Below are 18,678 nucleotides of genomic sequence, written 5' to 3' on the forward strand. Positions count from 1 at the left end.
ATTTCCACCCACTTCCGGGCTTCTTTACACTGACAAAATAAGAGTATAAAATAAAACAAGTCCTCAGAGTCCTGGGAGAGTACAGCTGCTTCTGTAGTGTTTTAACTTATTTTTTTTTAATGGAGTATCCATTTAATTTTCTCCAGTTTTTTTAAGGTTCCTCTTAAGCAATCATGTCAGGAAATGTCAAAGTTAAGCTTGCAGATATAATTTTCAGACCCTCCTTTCCCTGCTTCTGTAAATGTTTTCCTGAATATGATCAATCCTGTTTTTCACATAATTATACTTTTTCTGACAATCTTACACACATGTAGTGTCTTGTAATACCCTTTGTTGTGTGCCAGAGTCCACAAAAGTGATTTGTATAGTTGGACTACATAATACTGGCTGCCCCCAATGGAAAAATAAAATAAAATTTAGCACTTGGGGGGGGGAAAAACAAAAGGTTTGTTTCTAAGATCCCATCTAAGAGGTCCTCAACCTCTTTCAGTATGGAAAGTATTTAGTGTATTTTTAGATATCTTTTAATATCTAGACAGCTAGAAATGAGACGTCAATCCCTTGTGACTAGCAAGTCCTTTGTGGAGAGCAGTGTGAGAACCTTTATAAAAGGGGTGAGTTTGGATGGGTGTACACTATAAACTTTTGCTGGTATAATAATGTTAGAGGGTTGATTATTTCCACAGACTCAAGTAACCAAGTGGACAGAAAAGAGAAGTCCTTCAGCACTTAGAACAGAGCATGAGGAGATGCTCCTAATAATAAATGATTCGGGAACAAATAAGGTGGAAGCATTTATCTCCTGAAGCTATTTGCCTTATCATTGGGTATACTTGGAAGTGGATCTTGTAATATCCTGCCACTGATATTGCGTTGCGCAGCAGACTGGTTACTGGATGCCTCTGATTATGATATTAGGGATACCTGCGGCTATTCTGTTTCAAAACTCTGTTCTCACAAATTAGGGTGTATGTCACAGGATTAGTACTGGGATGGGAAACCTCCAAAGACCAGCTGGGCTAAGATAGGAAATTTATGATGATAGTTCAAAAGCTGGCTATCTTCTTTGTGAAGCAATTCCCTGTTGACATGCTTGCATTACTCATGCTGGGGTCAGCTCAAGTTCTACAGTGAATTACAACAAGCATCACTGCATGCGAGGTCTTGGTAGAACAAGGATTGGCTGCCTGTCTCGTGTTTTTTTCCTTAGCACCATACTCTCCATTAAATGCTAGATTTAGGCAGATGAATGGTTCTAAAAATTATATGAATGGAGTTCACCCAGATGTGATGGCATCAAGCCATGACATGCCTGGGTGACCTCATGAGCCACCATAATGAAACTCTGCCATAGCGTTGCAATGTGGTAACTGCAGGTGTCAGCTGTACAGTGCATTGTATTGGCTTTCTGGCATGGTGCAATGATATACTCAGCTGCTGCTGCTTGCAGACCGGCATGGCCAAGACCATGGGAGGAACAAGAAGGTAATTTGACAGCATGACACACGTTGGCATGATTTTACCATTGCCCATATATCATGGGTGCTATGAGGGCAGGCTTCTGCCAAGCCGTTGGCCCTCTCTCCTATGCTCCTCCTGGGCCTCGGGTCAGCTGGGGACCAGGAACTCACCCCAACCCCACTTTGCTATTCACCTTAGCCCTTGCAAAAGCTGGGTACCAGCACCTGAGCCCTCTGGATCCCCTGCCCTCCAGCTCCTGAAATAGGCCCTTGTGGGTGGCAGGGCCATGACCCCAGCCCCTCTGGATCCCCTGCCCTCCAGCTCCTGAAATTGGCCCCTGTGGGTGGCGGGGCCATGACCCCAGCCCCTCTGGATCCCCTGCCCTCCAGCTCCTGAAATAGGCCCCTGTGGGTGGCGGGGCCATGACCCCAGCCCCTCTAGAGTCCCTGCCCTCTGTAGGTGGTGGGGCCAGGACCCCAGCCGCCCTGGATCACTTGTCCCAGGCCCCAAATCTCCCTTTCCACTCGCCCTGCAGCAGCCCCTCGCGTGGAACGGGGAGGTGCTGGGCTTTTCTCTCTCTCCCCCCCCCCCGGTCACGTGACGTGACCCGACCCGACCCGACCCAGACGCGTTGGCCTCTTCTCCGTCACGTGAAAAGGCCTCAGGGTGCCGCTCCTCCGTCACGTGACCACCCCCCCCATTGAGGCGCTGGGCTCCTGCGTCACGTGCTGGTGCCTAATTTCCCCGCCCCCTGCGACGCGGCTTCACGCGGGCCGTTTCCGCTTCCGCCCTAACGTTCCGTCTCCGTCAGTCGCAGCGAGTCTTCTCTAGGCCGCCGCGGCGGGGAGCGGAAGTTTCGGGCTGGAGCCGGGCCGGGCCGGGCCGGGCGGCGCTGAGGTGAGGCGAGGCGAGGCGAGGCGCGGCGCGGCGCGCGGGAGCTGGGGATGGGCAGGCCGCGGAGCCTGGGCTGGGGGCGCGGGATCCGGGGCTCGAGGCCTGAGCTAGGCCGGCGTAGGCCTCATGTGTGCGCGCGAGGCGCTGACCAAGGGAGGGGAGCTCCCCCCAGCCAGCCCCCCTGGGGAAGGGGGGAGCCCTTAGTCTGCCCCTCATACGCCTCAGGCGGTGATAGGGGCCCCCATTTACTGGCCTGCCGCCCCCCGCGGCCTTGGGGAAGGGGGGAGCCCCCCAGCTGCCCCCCCCCAGGCTCTGGGGAATGCGGAAGCCCTTAGCCTGTTCCTCATACTCCTGAGGCAGCCTCCGTGAGGCTGTGATAGGGACCCCCATTTACTGGCCGGCTATCCCCATGCGCTGGGGAAGGGGGGAGCCCACAGCCGGCCCCTCATACTTCTGAGGCTTTGACAGGGACCTTCCTCCTCAATCTGTGCACTTCCTCTTCTTTTCTACTATCTGTTATACCCCAGACATCTTCCCTGCCCTAAAGGACTCCCTTGAGCAGGAGGGTGAGCAACACACGCTCTGGTGCCCTGGGTGTGTGGTACTCAGCTGTGTGTGCTGTCTTGGACCTGTCACTGGTACCCGTGTCTCATCACCATGTACCCTTTTCGCTCTGTGGTTCTGAATGAAACTGATAAAGCACAAGTGAGTTATTAGCCCAACGTTTTAAGTTAAAACATCTCAGTGAATGATTCTGGGAATCTCCAGAGTCTCTGAGCAGACTTGATTTTTGTGCATCTACCTCAAAACTAACAATCTCAAACTCCTCTAGAAATGCTGCCTTTATCATTTTGGCCCAGATCAGGGAGCACTCATAGATTTGCACTCTTTATTTCTGTTGCATACTCCTATTTTTTAGTGTTTGCACCTTTTTCGCACAAGAAGTGTGTGAGTTGGGTACTAGGGCAGGCAACTGTGTGGTGGGCTCCTAGGTTCTGATCTCAGCTTTGCTACTGATTTACTGTTTGACTTGAGACAAGTCACTGAACTCTTCTGTGTCATTTAGAAAATTAGTATTACTTGTCTCACAGGAGTATGGTGACAAAAATCAGTGCGGTGCTTTGGAGAGAATGTGCTATTTAAGCGCAGTTATTTTTCTCTAACATCTCACCTAGAAGTGAGACATGGAGTGACTTTTTTTTTCTTTTTAAAGAGTTTGACTTGGAGGGGCAATACCATTAATCTGCCACAGTGATGGTTTTGTCAAGAGGAATTTTTTCCCTTTATGTCTCCTGTTCTCTATGCATCATAAGCAAAAAGCATTCTCTTTAATGGTGTGTATTAGGTTTGTTTCTAAACTTGGGTCTTCTGGATACTTCATGTAACACCAGTGACTTTTTAGGGGGATAATAGTACTTTGAGTACACAAGATCAAGGGATCATCCAGTAAAACTGAGAGGCAGCAGATGTAAAATATAAGGAAGTTCTTGTTCACACAACACACTGTTAACCATGCATAATACTCAGGACTCCTGCCTCCCATTTCGCCTCTAACCACTAGACTACACTGCCTCCTTTGCTGATTATTCAAAGGTACACACGTAATGGTGGGGAGGGAATTGGCACATTTATTTCCATTCTGGATAAATAAACATTTTTATTAAAACAAATAAAAGGGAACAGCAGCAGCAACAAAAAAAGGTATCCATGAGGGTTTTAATCTTTGCTAGAGCAAATGAGTTTTATAATAAGATTAGAATTGTCTGCCCATAAACATGCTACATTTGTGCTAGGTTGCTTCTCAGAAAGAAGTAATTGGGAAGGAGGTGGGGGCACAACCCAATCTTCCTGTGTACACAATTTTCATTTGCAGAATTTGGTAAAATTTTCCACGGATGTATGCGAACTCTTATCCTGTTACAGCTAAATTTGTCTGATTCAAGGTATCTAGATTTCTAGCCTTAACGTAGGCAGTGCTCAGACCTTTAAAGTAGTTGTCTTATTGGGGCAATGCTGTGAGCAAGAGGGTTTCAATTGAAAGGAGGCATTGTACATATCACTGTAGCTTTGGAAACTAATTATAATTAGAACTTTTACTTAATTTTAGGCATACGTGTTTTACAGAATGAAGCTAAATATGTCGCTTATCTGAAGGAGCCACAGTTGCTTGACAACAGCTTTGTGAGAACATCAATTCCAGATTATCCATTTACTGAGGAATAACATAGTGAAGAAGGTTAGTGTGTGTAAACCTTAATGAGAGATACATGTGTTGTGCAGTTTCACTATTGGACCACCTGGTAGAAATCGTCTATTATATTTTGGCTGGCAACTTTCTTAGACATTTTAATGCACACATTTGGCCTTATATGCAAGGTTTAACTGTATATAGAATACTTACATGGCTGAAAGATAGTGTTCTCATTCTGTAGGTAGTACATAATGAGAATGCTCATGTATACTATTCGCTCTTCAGATACTGAAATATCATGCTAACCTGCCTGAGGTTGAGTATTCTATTAGGTCTTATTGAATTACATAAATGAAGGTAAAATCTACCAAGGCGTAACTCATTCTTATAGCCATATTAGCCTGTTTTTACAATATAGAAATGAGGATACTAATATGGCAACATGTTTTTTGTGAAATGTAATAATGGCTCTTAACCTAGCTGAACTAATGATCATGAGTATCAAATGTTAACATTTAACAGTCATCATCCGAAATGTGCCTTACTCAACAAGCAGCTATAACTGAAATGTAGCTATAGAATGCTAGAGCTAGAGTATATGGAGGATTTTCTCTAACTTGAAGTCTTTAAATCAAGAGTTGAGGACTTAAGTAACTCAGCCAGAGGTTGTGGGGCTTTTTGCAGGAGTGGGTGGGTGAAGTTCTGCTGCCTGCAATGTGCATGAGGTCACACTAGTTGATCATGATGGTCCCTTCTGGCCTTAAAGTCTGAATCTATAGTGAGGTTGTGAGTCAGGAGACCTGGAAGATGTCCCTTTTTGTGTGAGCTTAGCCAAGTCACCCTTAATTTCCTCTAGTTTAGAAGGCTGCACGTGCTTACCTTGTGTAGATGTTGTGAGGCTTAATGTCTGTAACATGATTTGAGATCTTCAAGTGAAGGTACTAAGCACTAACTAGTGTATATTAGAATTTTCAGTGTTTATCAAAAATGTATTTCATCCACATTGCTGAAAATGGACTTGTTCCCCTCTCAAAATATTGTAAAAACTATTCTAATGTATTGAGTGCGAGTGGTGTATGTGAAATAAGTTTGGATAGGTCTCAGTCTAGTGACTAATGGACAAGGGTTCACATCACAAATCTACCACCCTGATTGTCACTAATTGGCTCCCTTATTAGCACAAGCCAAAGATTGAATGGGCCACAAAGACAGAACTCCCCCCCTCTGTCCTGGGGGCATTTATGAGGCTGTAAGTCTGTAGGAGTTGGAAACTGTGTTGCTGGTACCTGTTACCTGCCCTGTGGATAAATACGACAGTTCCTCTCTCACCTTGTCTCTCTAGTATCCTGGGCCCATCCACAGCCCAACACTGCATAGTCTCCAAGAGCCTCAACAAGAGGAAGAAAAGGAGTACTTGTGGCACTTTAGAGACTAACCAATTTATTTGAGCATAAGCTTTCGTGAGCTACAGCTGTAGCTCACGAAAGCTTATGCTCAAATAAATTGGTTAGTCTCTAAGGTGCCACAAGTACTCCTTTTCTTTTTGCGAATACAGACTAACATGGCTGTTACTCTGAAACCTGTCACAAGAGCAAGGTTGGCCTTGTTATCGTGGCACTGGACTAGGAGTCAGGAGATCTCGATTCCGTTCCTGGCTCTGCCATCGATTTCCTGTGTAACTTTGAGAAAGTCGCTTAGGGAACTAACACACAGAGATTATCTCTAATAAGGATCTAATACTTCCTTTGTCTTGTCTAGTTAGATTGTAAGGTCTTGAGGGCAGGGACTATTTCTTGTCTTATACAGCACTTAGAACAATGGCATCCCAACATTGGTTGGGTCTCTAGGAAGAAATACATTAAAAAAAATGCTTTGTACCTTCCAGCTCTAAATTCACACTAAAAAAAGAAAAATATAATGGCCATCAATATAATGGTGATTTGGCTGCTCCAGTCTCTCTTCTAAGAGATGCTTTTTCCACTCTTTGTTTTTCTTATAGGTAAAATTCAAATAATTGAAGTCAGCCTACCAGTGAAGATGTCACTCTCTAAACGGGAATTGGATGAGCTGAAGCCATGGATCGAGAAGACAGTGAAGCGGGTCCTGGGTTTTTCAGAACCCACTGTGGTCACTGCAGCATTGAACTGTGTTGGGAAGGGAATGGACAAAAAGAAAGCAGCCGGTATGTCCTCGGCTTTTCATTATGACACTCACAACACATCCATTGCTGTGTATTTTGGAGTAGTAAAGATCCTTGACAAAAAGAGAGGGAGGTGTATGAAATAGGTGCTAAAAGTGACAACCTGTTGAATCTCTCAGGATTTCTGTTTAGCAATACAATCCATTTTTCTGCGAAGTATTTCATATAAACTGTATCGTACCATGCCTTCGAGCTAAACAGTAGCAAAGCTGGGAAAGGAATAGAAGCATCACTCAGGAAAATGAAACTAACAATATAGGCACTTTGTCTTGGTCTAGAAGGCAACCAAGTGAGGCTTTTGAATTTGTATCTTAAATAAATGAGAGTATTTGTTCCTGTGAGTAGCTGTGAGCTTTTCAAATGAAACTGGAAGATCTGCACTGCATTTGAAATGGTCTTTAAGTCAGATTTGAATTTATCTTCCTTATTCTTGGGCACTTCTTCACGTGACTAGTGGTGCTGAACTGTATGTGGCAAATTGTTTCTTCATCACTAATTAAGGTTGTGACAGTGTTTCCATTAGATGGACCCCCTTTTCATGGATGTGTGAAATCCCTTTTGAGCTGAGAATGTCCTTGCTAATTCTTAGCTCAGAGCCAATTTTTATGTACTTAATATTTTCAGACTTACTTCACAGGCTGTATGTAGTAATAGAAGCTTACTTTGGACAGATTTTCTTGTACTCCCCTTTTCCTCATGGCAGAAGATGGCATTGTCTTAAGATGCTTCCAAAACACTTAAAGGGTGTTACAGAAACTGACAAGACAGGAAATGCAGCTGAAAGGCTCCATTGTTAAAGAAACTGAAGACATTTGCTGTAGTCAGTGTTAGAGACTACCTTAAAAAGAGACTTGCATGGAATCTCAAAACCCATAGGTCATGTATTCTAGATTTCAGGAGGAATGGCAGCCTGTGAATTTACAGGCTGAACTATAATTTTTATCCACGTATTCCTGTCTCCAAAAATGTTCACTGTCTAGTCGCATAAATTTCTCTTCCTTGCCAGACCATCTGAAGCCCTTTCTTGATGATTCCACTCTGCGGTTTGTCGACAAGCTCTTTGAAGCTGTAGAGGAGGGACGAAGCTCCAGGCACTCAAAATCCAACAGTGACCGGAACCGAAAGAGAGAATTGAAGGTAAGCTAAGGACTGACTGTTATATTGTTCGATAAAGGCCATGAATGTAGTGCTGTTACTTTACCACATTCTCCTCTTCCAGAAAGGCACATCTTATAATGCTTAAAGTTCAAGAGAAAAGACCCTTCTCTACAATGAAGTGTGTGAGCCTTTACATTTCAGTTCTTTTTACTCTCTTCTGAGGTGCCATGAGGGACCAAAATACTTTTCCTGGCTTGGAAGCCTGAGCATCTGGTTTCTTTAACAATCCCCTAGTGGTTTAATGAAACAGAACAGCTTAAATAGCAGGATTTGTGGCTCTGTGCTGTTTTTCATACACCTTTATCCCCCACTTGAATTTTTGCCATACTGTTGAGTCTTCATTAACTAGAGGTTAGGAGTCTGGGTTAGTCGGGCACAGCTTGTAGTAACTTTCCATTGCTCTTCCTTGCTCAGACGTGTCATCGTAAAATCTAAACTGATGATTTCACAATTGTCAGTGAATGAATGTTGGTGGGTTACCTTGTGGATTTTCACTTTCTGTTCATGCACTGAAGCTCATCTGGAACCCACAATATGCACCTTCTGGCAACCTCATTTCCCCACCAAAGTTCAAGGTCCTGAAATACAGCAAGGATTTTCTAGTGTTCTGGTGGTTTTCCCATCTAACATTTGACTGGGATGGTGGAAAGTCTCATGCATCCGCAGCTGTCTTTTACTTCTCACTATCTTGAAGATTTTGCTTTTGACCCTGGAATTACAATTTTTGTCATCATTTGCATACAGAGTTTAAAAATGGCTACTCGACAAGCTGTTCCCTGGTCTTAAAGTAAGTTTCCTTTCACTTTTTTCCTGAGGTTCCTATTTTATGGCATTTTATATTTCTCTTTTTGAAGTTTTGCATTGTATCAGTTCCTGATTCGTCAGTTACCTAGTATATTCCCTTACAGGGCTCTCAGCTGTGCCTTTCCAGGTGTCTGTGGGAAAGTGCTTTGTAGGAGGAGAGGGACTACCTACCCTTCTCAATATTTTCTGTCTGAAACTGTTACTTTTCTCCTCTGCCTGGCTGAGGCTTTAAAATGTGCTAGAGAAGGGTCTACTTACCTTTCCTCTTCCAGGTTCCAGTTACATTCACTGATTAAACAGTCATGCACAAAGAAGAGGTCTTTATCCCCAGAATAGGTACAGCCTAGGTGGCAGCAGTGCAATCATCCCTGCCAATGTGCCTTAGTCTGATCTGGAGTGAGCCCCACCCCTCCCAGGGGAGAGAGGGGCGAAGTTCAATCTTCCATAGCTCAGGTCTGGTCTACACTACAGACCTATATTGATATAATTTTTGTTCTGGGGTGTGAAAAATCCACACCCCAAGCAACGTAGTTATGCCAACCTAACCCCCTGGTGGACAGTGCTATGTCGGAAGGAGAGCTTCTCCCACCAACATAGCTATCTCCTCTCAGGGAGGTGGCTTAACTATGCTGACAGGAGAGCACTCTCCTGTCGGTGTAGAGCGTTTTCATTAAAGCGGTGCAGTGCCTTAAGTGTCGATGTGCTCTCAGTCATTGGCACCTCTACTGAGACTATCAAGAAGGGAGCCAGCTAGTGTAATGTGGTGTCAACTTTGTGCTGTGGGCACATTTAATTAGGAGTTAGACTGAAATTGACTAATTCATTTCACATAAGCCACCAAACTGTCCTCAGATTGAAAGGCAGTAAGCCATCATATTTTGTCCCAGCCAGATCTCAAGTCTCTTACCTCTGGTATATTGGGGAGACAGAAGAAACTGGAATATCTGAACTATGCCATGCAGCCACTTGACATGTCATTTTAAAGCAGATGGTTCTGCAGATAAATCCTTTGGCAGATGGATTGCAGTCTGCACTTTACAAGTGATGATTATTTTATACTTCTGTAGCACTTCTGATGCAAATGGATCCCAAAGCTTTTCACAGTTACAAATCATTTATAAGACAGTGCTTTAGTCACCCGGAATGCCCATTCTCGCATGATGTGGAAGCTACTTAGCATCAAATGGCAACACCGTACAACGTTATAGGACAGGAAGGGAAGACCGTTACACTCTGTTGAAACTCTATGGGGAATCTTACGGAGGTAGGTTAGATACCCAAGCTGGGATTTGGACTGGTCACTGGGGCTATTGCCCCATCTCTAGTGAAAAGTGCTCTGGGATCTTGAATGACCAAAAGTGTTCCAAGCCCTCAGTTTTGTATCTAATCTGAAATTCAGCCCTCCCAATAGCAGAGCATGCCCAAACACACTGTGGTGGGCCTCTGACTCAAGGAAAAGAGTCATTCCACTGAATGCATCCGATGAAGTAAGCTGTAGCTCACGAAAGCTTATGCTCAAATAAATTTGTTAGTCTCTAAGGTGCCACAAGTACTCCTTTTCTTTTTAAGGAAAAGTGTCATCTACTGAATCACCAGCTGCTCTTCCTGAAGTTAACTTCCTTAGAAGTGTCACATCCAGACACTGATCTCCCCGACCCTGCTTAGCAGGAGGTCTGCTGGATTGCAGCCCAAGGTGGTATAACTAGGGTAACTTTTCCTTTCTGGCTTTTTCCTTGAAAATATTAGCTCTGCTTTTACATATGCTCACAGAATTAGAATTGTAGTGGTGGACAGAGGGATGATAAAAACATTAGATACTACCCATGTTAGCTGTCTTTCAGCATTCTGTCTGGCCCTCTCTTTCTCCTCTCTCCCTTCTACCATTTCATGGGGTAGATCACTGCTTGGGAAGTTTCAGGAACTAAAACGTAATGGTCTACACACTTTATACTATGGGCAAGTCCTTTCTCTTGAACTTGTAGGTATTCCAAGAAGTACCTGTGTCTGGCTGAGGAAGTGTCCTTGTAGAATATGAACCATAATAGTGAAGAGGGGATTTCAACTAACGCTTACAACCGGTGTGTATATCTTCTTTTCAAATAACATTCACTTATAATGCAGTATGCCTGTTGTATGGTAGATTAAGGGCTTGTTTACTCACACAAATGGCACGTATTTAACTAAATCAGTGCAATCTCCTTGTAGACACTCTCTTAAATCAGGTTTCAGAGTGGTAGCTGTGTTAGTCTGTGTAAGCAAAAACAATGAGGAGTCCTTGTGGCACCTTAGAGACTAACACATTTAGTTGCGCATAAGATTTCGTGGGCTAAAACCCACTTCATAGATGCATGGAGTGAAAAATACAGTAAGCAGAATCAGCAAAGAGTCCTCTGGCACCTTATAGACTAACAGACGTATTGGAGCATCTGAAGAAGTGGGTATTCACCCATGAAAGCTTATGCTCCAATATATCTGTTAGTCTATAAGGTGCTACAGGACTCTTCGCTGCTTTTACAGATCCAGACTAACATGGCTACCTCTCTGATAGTAAGCAGAATATATATCCTAGCACATGAAAAGATGGGAGTTGCCTTACCAAGTGGCGGGTCAATGCTAAGGAGCCAATTCAATCAAGGTGGAAGTGGCCTGTTCTCAACAGTTGACAAGAAGGGGTGAATACCAAGGGAGGGAAAATTACTTTTGTAGTGCTAACAAGGCCAGTGCAATCAGGGTTGCCCATTTCAAATAGTTGACAAGGTGCGAGTATGAGCAGAGGGAAAATTACTTTTTGTAGTGACTCTTAAATCAGTTTGAGATTTAGAAACCAATTTAGTTAAATCAGTTCAGTTTGTGTGTAGATCAGACCTTTGTCCGTGGATAGGTGTGTGAGAGAACACACAGGCTTACTGGGAAGAATGATGGACCTAGGAACTCTTTACATCATGCAAAAAGATGGTAGTGCCTTTCACACAAGGATCTGGGTGCTTTGCAAACATTAGTTAACCTACATATCACCACCACCCATTTAGATGGATCTCACTTACCATTGTACAGGTGAGAAAATGAGACAGATTGAATTTGTGCCTCATCCCACAGTGGGTAAATGGCAGGGCTGAGAATCCAACGTAGGAGTTCTGGATTGAAGCCCCTTGCTGTGACTGCTTGACCAAAATGTTTTCCGAATTCTAAATTGCTGGACTCAAGTGCTGGTTGCTTGTCTTCATCAGTAGCCTCAAGTAGCTTTGTTATATCATTGATCATAAGCTATCTCGTCTTGTTCCCATTCTGTTAGGATGTGTTTGGTGATGAGACTGAGATCTCCAAGGAGTCTTCCGGTGTTAAGAAGCGGCGTATTCCACGTTTTGAGGAGGTAGAGGAGGAGCCGGAGGTTATCCCAGGACCACCTTCAGAGAGTCCTGGAATGCTGACCAAGCTACAGGTTTGTCTTCTCAGGCTGCTCTCCTCTGCCACTTCCCAAGAAACTGAGATCTTGGATCTTAACATCTTAATATTTAGTTTCAGTGTGAGGGAATAGCTGAAACTTTTCTTATCTTATACTTCATATCATGATTAGAAATTTGAATGTCAGGGTCTAGCGTCCTTCTTTTGAAAACTAATGGCAAGTGCTTTCCACTGTGTCCTTTTCAGAGTTTGCTGCTAGTATTGGCCAATTTCAATAGAAGTTCCTAATTCACAAGCCTAATGGTCCTCTTTGTCATTTCTGGAAAACTGAGTGGCAGAGAGAGTGCAATGTTGATGCCTTGTGTTGCTAAAACTTGCTACTCACACAGAATCTACATTTGCAAAAATACTGTGAAATGTTAATGAATACAACTAAACTATACTGCGAATAAGTGGAGAAAATACATTTGATATGCAGTATCCTTCATTTGTTTGAAGAAGTGTTGACTTGCACTGAAATGTGTTCACTTGCAGTTATGTAGTATAAACAGTTCATTAGCTGAATACCATCTGTATGATCTGGCACATTTCATTATTTTTTTAGTTACACAGTACCATAAATGTACATGGAGTTTGGCAGATTCAGAAAACGTGCTTGGACTAAAGCTCTTAGTCTAAATTAAACTGACTAAACAGTTCAGACACATGAAGTAATTTACCAGTAAATGGCTTAATCTTAAAGGATTAATGTCACTGAATTTAGTGGAGGAGGTGTTCTAGAATTAATGAGTCTCCTGTATATCATCTTGAAACAGTGATTTCCACCAGGAAAGGGAAATTCAGTTCTTACAGTTTGCGGTGCCAGTGAGCAGACTGAATTGATTAAGAACAGGTCAGGAAATCATTTTGCAAGTCCTTTCACTTTTTTTGGAACAAACAAAACACTTGGTCACACTTGAATTCAGCCAAGAGAACAGTGAGAAAGAGAGGGGAAGACCCTCTTCACAAATGAAACAAGGAAACAAGGCTCCTTTTCTGTAGGGTGAGCTGAATAGGAAGGAACAGGTCATGGCAGTGGGCACTGACTACCCAGGGTTGCTGCTGCTAAATTAGAGGTTGTTGGTTAGAATTGTCCCGGTTGGTAGCTGGGTTTGCACTCATTTGCCGCTATGTGAAGAGCCTCTGAAGAATGCTTTAGCCCTTCTTACGAAGAGGAGGAAGAAACCTAACTTTCCAACTTTTATTTCTGCAGATCAAACAGATGATGGAGGCAGCAACACGTCAGATTGAGGAGAGGAAAAAGCAACTGAGTTTCATCAGTCCTCCTGCACCCCAGGTACAGCCTGGAAAGCAAAAGGGGAGATCCTTTGCCACAGGATTCAAATGGATGCACTGTCTTTCTCCTCAAACAGTGACTTGTGTGATTGTTCTGACACGTATCTAACAGTGTATTTCTCTCCACAGCCAAAAACTCCCTCTTCATCCCAGCCAGAACGTCTCCCCATCGGCAATACCATCCAGCCTTCACAGGCAGCCACGTTTATGAATGATGCTATTGAGAAAGCCAGGAAAGCTGCTGAGCTGCAAGCCCGAATCCAGGCTCAGCTGGCCTTGAAACCTGGGCTCATTGGCAATGCCAACATGGTGGGGTTGGCCAACCTGCATGCAATGGGAATTGCACCTCCGTGAGTACAATCAACTTGCCAAGTACACTGTAACCCTAGTAACTTCCTATGGGAACAAGACAAATGCTAGGCGTGCATACTGTCAGCCTTCATCATTGCCTTTCCACCAAAATTTGTGTATTGACTTGGATTCATAAACTGGATAATTGGCGGCTCTGTGTCAATGATAGACGCACCAGAGAGTGATGCTTGACAGGCATTGCCCTTCTGGATGTTGTCTGTCTGCTGTTGTCCACCTCCTACTGTAACACTGTAGTTGTCCTTTGAATGTTTAGTCCATTTCAGGGTCAACTAAGAGTAGTCTAAACTACATCAAGTCCTTGTGGCCTTGTCTACATAAAGGGTTTTCTAAAATTTTTCACCACTGCCAGTGTGGGTTCAGTATCAGTAGTTGCAGCGGTGGGAAGATAGGGTAGATAAGCCCCTGGTTATCTAACCGCCAGGTGATCTGGACCTGCTCAGTCTAGATTGCACAATGGTTAGAATGCAAGATCACTCTCCATCACCTTAACTGTAGTGGTGCTTGCATCAATGTAGCTAAACAAATGATAGCAACAGTGGGAAATCTTACCGGGTGCTATGCCTCAGGGCTGACACAATGCCATTCTGGCAGCACAACATTTTAATTGTATAACATTTACACCCACTTTAGGACCCCCTTTACGCTGCCAAAGAAGTGTAAGGAGATCTTGATGTAAATGCAAATTGGGCCCCTAGTGTAAGCACACCCATATCATTCATGGTGTGAAACTCACCTCTGTTCCCCGAAGTATCAAGAAGAAGGAAGCATTTAGATTATTGATGTTCTGAGTGATCAGAATGTGGAAACCTTGGTGCTGATGCTTCGTTAAAACTTATAATAGTCGAAGTTGCTCTAGGCTCTATGGATCATAATACTGGCATCTACTTTTTGATTACTGTTGCACTAAAATAGCTTCACATCTGTTTCCTATATATGATATTGACTAAAAAGGCTTAGAGAAAACCACCAAGACCTATTTGGTGGTGGTCACAGTACCCTCTATATTTCCTCTGAGTTTAATGCTACATGACTGCATTTTAACAAAATGTTTCTTGCATCAGGAAAGTAGAGCTAAAGGACCAGACAAAGCCTACCCCATTGATCCTGGACGAACAAGGCCGAACTGTTGATGCAACTGGTAAAGAGATTGAACTGACTCACCGTATGCCAACCCTAAAAGCGAACATCAGGGCTGTGAAGAGGGAGCAGTTTAAACAGCAGCTCAAAGAGAAACCTTCTGAAGACATGGAATCCAACACTTACTTTGACCCTCGGGTCTCCATAGCCTCATCCCAACGTCAGAAACGCACCTTTAAGTTCCATGACAAAGGCAAATTTGAAAAAATTGCACAGAGGTTACGAACAAAGGTATTGTCTAGATTCCTGAGTGCTGGTCTTAATGAACAGCACTAGAAGCAGAGAGTGGCATGGGAACTGAACTCTTGTGTCCCATTCGAGAACGATGGAGGCTTCAAGACAAGAAAGAATTCCACTACAGATGGTTGAAAATTTTCCATCAAAACTGTTTTTCAATGGAAAATTGGTTTTCAGTTTTTGTGGAAAGTGTCTTTCTGCATACATTTTTGTCTTTTTGTTGACAACACTTTTATGAAAAGCTGAAATTTTCTATGGGAAAAATACACTTTCTGACCTACTTTCAATAGAAGCAAATGATTTGGGGGCTGGAAGAACTTAAAGGGAGAGAACTTGCCTAAATTTTAACCATGCGCAAAAATATAGATCAGGGATCGGCAACCTTTGGCACATGGCCCGCCAGGGTAAGCCCCAAGGCCGGCCGGGCCGGTTTGTTTACCTGCCGCAACCGCAGGTTCAGGCGATTACGGCTCGCCGCCACAGGTCAATGGGGGCTGCGGGAAGCCTGCGCCACTTCCTGCAGCCCCATTGGCCTGGAACGGTGAACCGCAGCCAGTGGGAGCCACGATCGGCCGAACCTGCGGACACGGCAGGTAAACAAACCAGCCCGGCCCTCCAGGGAGCTTACCCTGGCAGGCCGCATGCCAAAGGTTGCTGATCCCTGACATAGGTTTATGTAGCAGTAACTATTTACTGCAGTTGTGAGGTATAACGAGGACTCTTGGAATGAAGAGCTGATTTAGGCTGGATATTGGGAAGACCCTTTCTGATACTGAGGTCTGTTACACCATGGAGGAGATTCCCCAAAGAAATAGTGAAGCCCTTTGAGATCTACAGATGAAAAGTGCTATATAAGAGCTAGGTAGTATTATTGCTAAGACATTTCCCAGTACGTTTCCCAGCCCAGTTTTAAAGTATCAACTAGGAGAACAATCGTTCGTTAGGGTTGTGTAGTAATCCTTGCATGGGGCAGGTGTAACACCCACAAACCTCTACAAAACCACCCACTAGTCCCAGGCTCCATTCTCTGCTTCCTCTGTGACGTGCTCTGATCAGCTTGTAAAATAATATACCCCGTGTGCTTTGCTTTTTAAAGGCTGCACTGTTTCTGCATGTGCCCATGTAAGTGACCTGCTTGTCCCATCTCTCTCCTCTTGTCCTCAGGCTCAACTAGAAAAGTTGCAGGCCGAGATCTCTCAAGCTGCCAGAAAGACTGGGATCCACACCTCTACCAAACTAGCTCTTATTACTCCCAAGAAGGAGCTGAAAGAAGGGGAGATCCCTGAGATAGAGTGGTGGGATTCGTATATCATCCCTAATGGCTTTGACCTGTAAGCTATTACCTGCTTGGCTTTGATAATTTTATTGTAGAGAAGAAACTAATGGCCTGGCTTTTGAGAATTGCTGACCCAACCCCTGGTTCCATTGAAATTTGTTAGGAACTGCTGGTAGCTGAAGTGCCCAGCGCTTCTGAAAATCAGGCCCTAAGCCTTTGCTGCATCTTTTACAGAAGCAAGTGCATCCGCTTGGGGAACTGCATTCTGCCCCCCTGAATACCCTGTGGGAGGTTCAGTTGTATTTTGTGTTCGCTCCCTGCTCCAGTGTGCGGTGTGGTGCCAAACAGCTGCTGTATTCCATTCCAGAGCTGGTTTATTCCAGTGACTGAGGAAACAATTCCTGTGTGCAATTGATACAGCAGTTTGTTAGATTTCAGAGTAACAGCCGTGTTAGTCTGTATTCGCAAAAAGAAAAGGAGTACTTGGCTTTAGAGTACCTGTCAGCAACTTGCGTAAGTTTAATAGTTAGCACTGTGGAGGTTGGGGGGCGGGGGGAAGAAATTGCTTTGTTCGCCAAATGCTGTGGCTTGTGGAACATAGAAGAAAGTGCGGGAACCAAGCCCTAAGATGACTTGATAGTGATACACAAATTCTCTCCTCTTTAGTACAGCTGGAGTCTACTCTAAAAGAGACGACTACTTTGGGATCACAAACCTTGTGGAACACCCAGCACAGCTAAGCCCACCAGGTACTATCATGTAGCAGTCTAGTTCAAGGCCTCTTTGTAGTCTTGATTAACATAGGTGGTTTTGTAGCAAGACCCGTCAAGTGCTCCAAACCACTGGCAGCATGAGCTCTGAACCAGACTAAGACCCTCCCCGTTTGTAATACCACTGACTTCATTTCTCCTCATGAAAGAAATCATGCTAAGATAGAATGTAGAGCTCTGCTAGGGTAGCAAGACAGCTAAGACTAGGAAGGTGAGTCTAAAAAAGAGTGGAGGAGATCACATTGAAAAGCATAGTAACCAACTAGACATTGGAAACTGGTAGATTCCCAGGTATTAGAGGGGATGGCTACTGCTACTTGGACATTATGGGTGTCTACACAGCAACTAAACACTTTTGTCAGCTGAGTCAGGCTTGGGCTGCAGGGCTGTCTAATTGCTGTATAGACGTTTGGGGTGTAGGCTGGGCCCACGCCTAAACGTGTGTGCCACAATTAAACAGCCCGAGCCCCGTGAGCCCAACTCATCTGATGCCGACCAGTCACAGGTGTTTAGTTGCAGTGTCGATGTACCCCAAATTCCTCCTGTGATCCACATGGTAACGCAGACCTAGACAAGGGACGTAGGATAGTAAAGAAAGGTTTAGAGGATTAGTGGTTAATCTGTTTAACATAAACAGCATTGTAACCTCTGTTTTCTGGTTCAGCATTGATATAAACAATCTGGAGTAACTCAAGGATCACAGATAGTAGCAGAGAGAAACCATGATCTAATATGGGATAGCTGAGAGGCATATGTACATGCTCAGAAAGAGGGGTTTTGTAGGTTACAAGCAGACTGGAGGACAAAAATGGTGGTGTTTGGCTGCCTTAGCCTTAAGCGTCAGGAATTGGTTATAACTCCTAGACTGCAGCTATTTCCCTTCCCTTTCCCCAGTAATGATTGTAAACAGTATTTGGTCCTGCCCTTGGGGAACTGGTAAATGTAAAGTGACTGTTCTTTGATTTGCCTTCCTAGTGGACAGTGACACACCAGTGACTCTGGGCGTTTATCTGACTAAAAAAGAGCAGAAGAAGTTACGACGCCAGACGCGGAGAGAAGCACAGAAGGAACTGCAGGAGAAAGTCAGGCTGGGCCTAATGCCGCCTCCTGAACCAAAAGGTGGGTGACTACCTTGTGGAGAACAGGCTGTACGTAAAATGCTGCATTAAAACAGGCACTGCCTCCAAATGGTGACACATTGGCTAGGTAAAACCACTGTTTTGGTAAATTGCAGCAGACAAAGGAGCTGTGTGTGAGAAATCGTATAGATCTACTCTGTTCATGAATTTACATTCGTGCATCTATATTAATAGAATTAAGTCCAAAAAGGGCTGTTATGATCATCTGGTGTGACCGGCATAACACAGGCCATAGAATTTCACTCAGTAATTCCTGCTTCAAGCCCCATGTGCATAGGGCAGCATTCTGGGGTGACTTACAC

The 18,678-nt window shown here is 44.2% G+C and overlaps 1 protein-coding gene across 5 annotated transcripts in view; it reads left to right on the forward strand.

The window, feature by feature from the left end:
* Positions 1–2,221: 2,221 nt before the first annotated feature.
* Positions 2,222–18,678, forward strand: part of PRPF3 (pre-mRNA processing factor 3) — a 28,321-nt gene continuing 11,864 nt past the window's right edge. Inside the window, exons 1-12 of one of the 5 annotated variants that reach the window (XM_073323406.1) lie at positions 2,222–2,358; positions 2,883–3,060; positions 4,463–4,591; positions 6,546–6,728; positions 7,753–7,883; positions 12,001–12,147; positions 13,363–13,446; positions 13,575–13,795; positions 14,879–15,185; positions 16,356–16,522; positions 17,134–17,216; positions 18,213–18,356. In XM_073323406.1, the coding sequence (XP_073179507.1) occupies positions 6,584–6,728; positions 7,753–7,883; positions 12,001–12,147; positions 13,363–13,446; positions 13,575–13,795; positions 14,879–15,185; positions 16,356–16,522; positions 17,134–17,216; positions 18,213–18,356 (1,429 nt within the window). In that variant the 5' untranslated portion in view covers positions 2,222–2,358; positions 2,883–3,060; positions 4,463–4,591; positions 6,546–6,583. Of the gene's footprint in view, positions 2,359–2,882; positions 3,061–4,462; positions 4,592–6,545; positions 6,729–7,752; positions 7,884–10,690; positions 10,787–12,000; positions 12,148–13,362; positions 13,447–13,574; positions 13,796–14,878; positions 15,186–16,355; positions 16,523–17,133; positions 17,217–18,212; positions 18,357–18,678 lie in introns of those variants that run through there. The other 4 variants (XM_073323408.1, XM_073323405.1, XM_073323407.1 and 1 more) reach the window with 4 other exon arrangements.

Source organism: Lepidochelys kempii, chromosome 24 (assembly GCF_965140285.1).
Source record: "Lepidochelys kempii isolate rLepKem1 chromosome 24, rLepKem1.hap1, whole genome shotgun sequence".
Taxonomy (NCBI): domain Eukaryota; kingdom Metazoa; phylum Chordata; order Testudines; family Cheloniidae; genus Lepidochelys; species Lepidochelys kempii.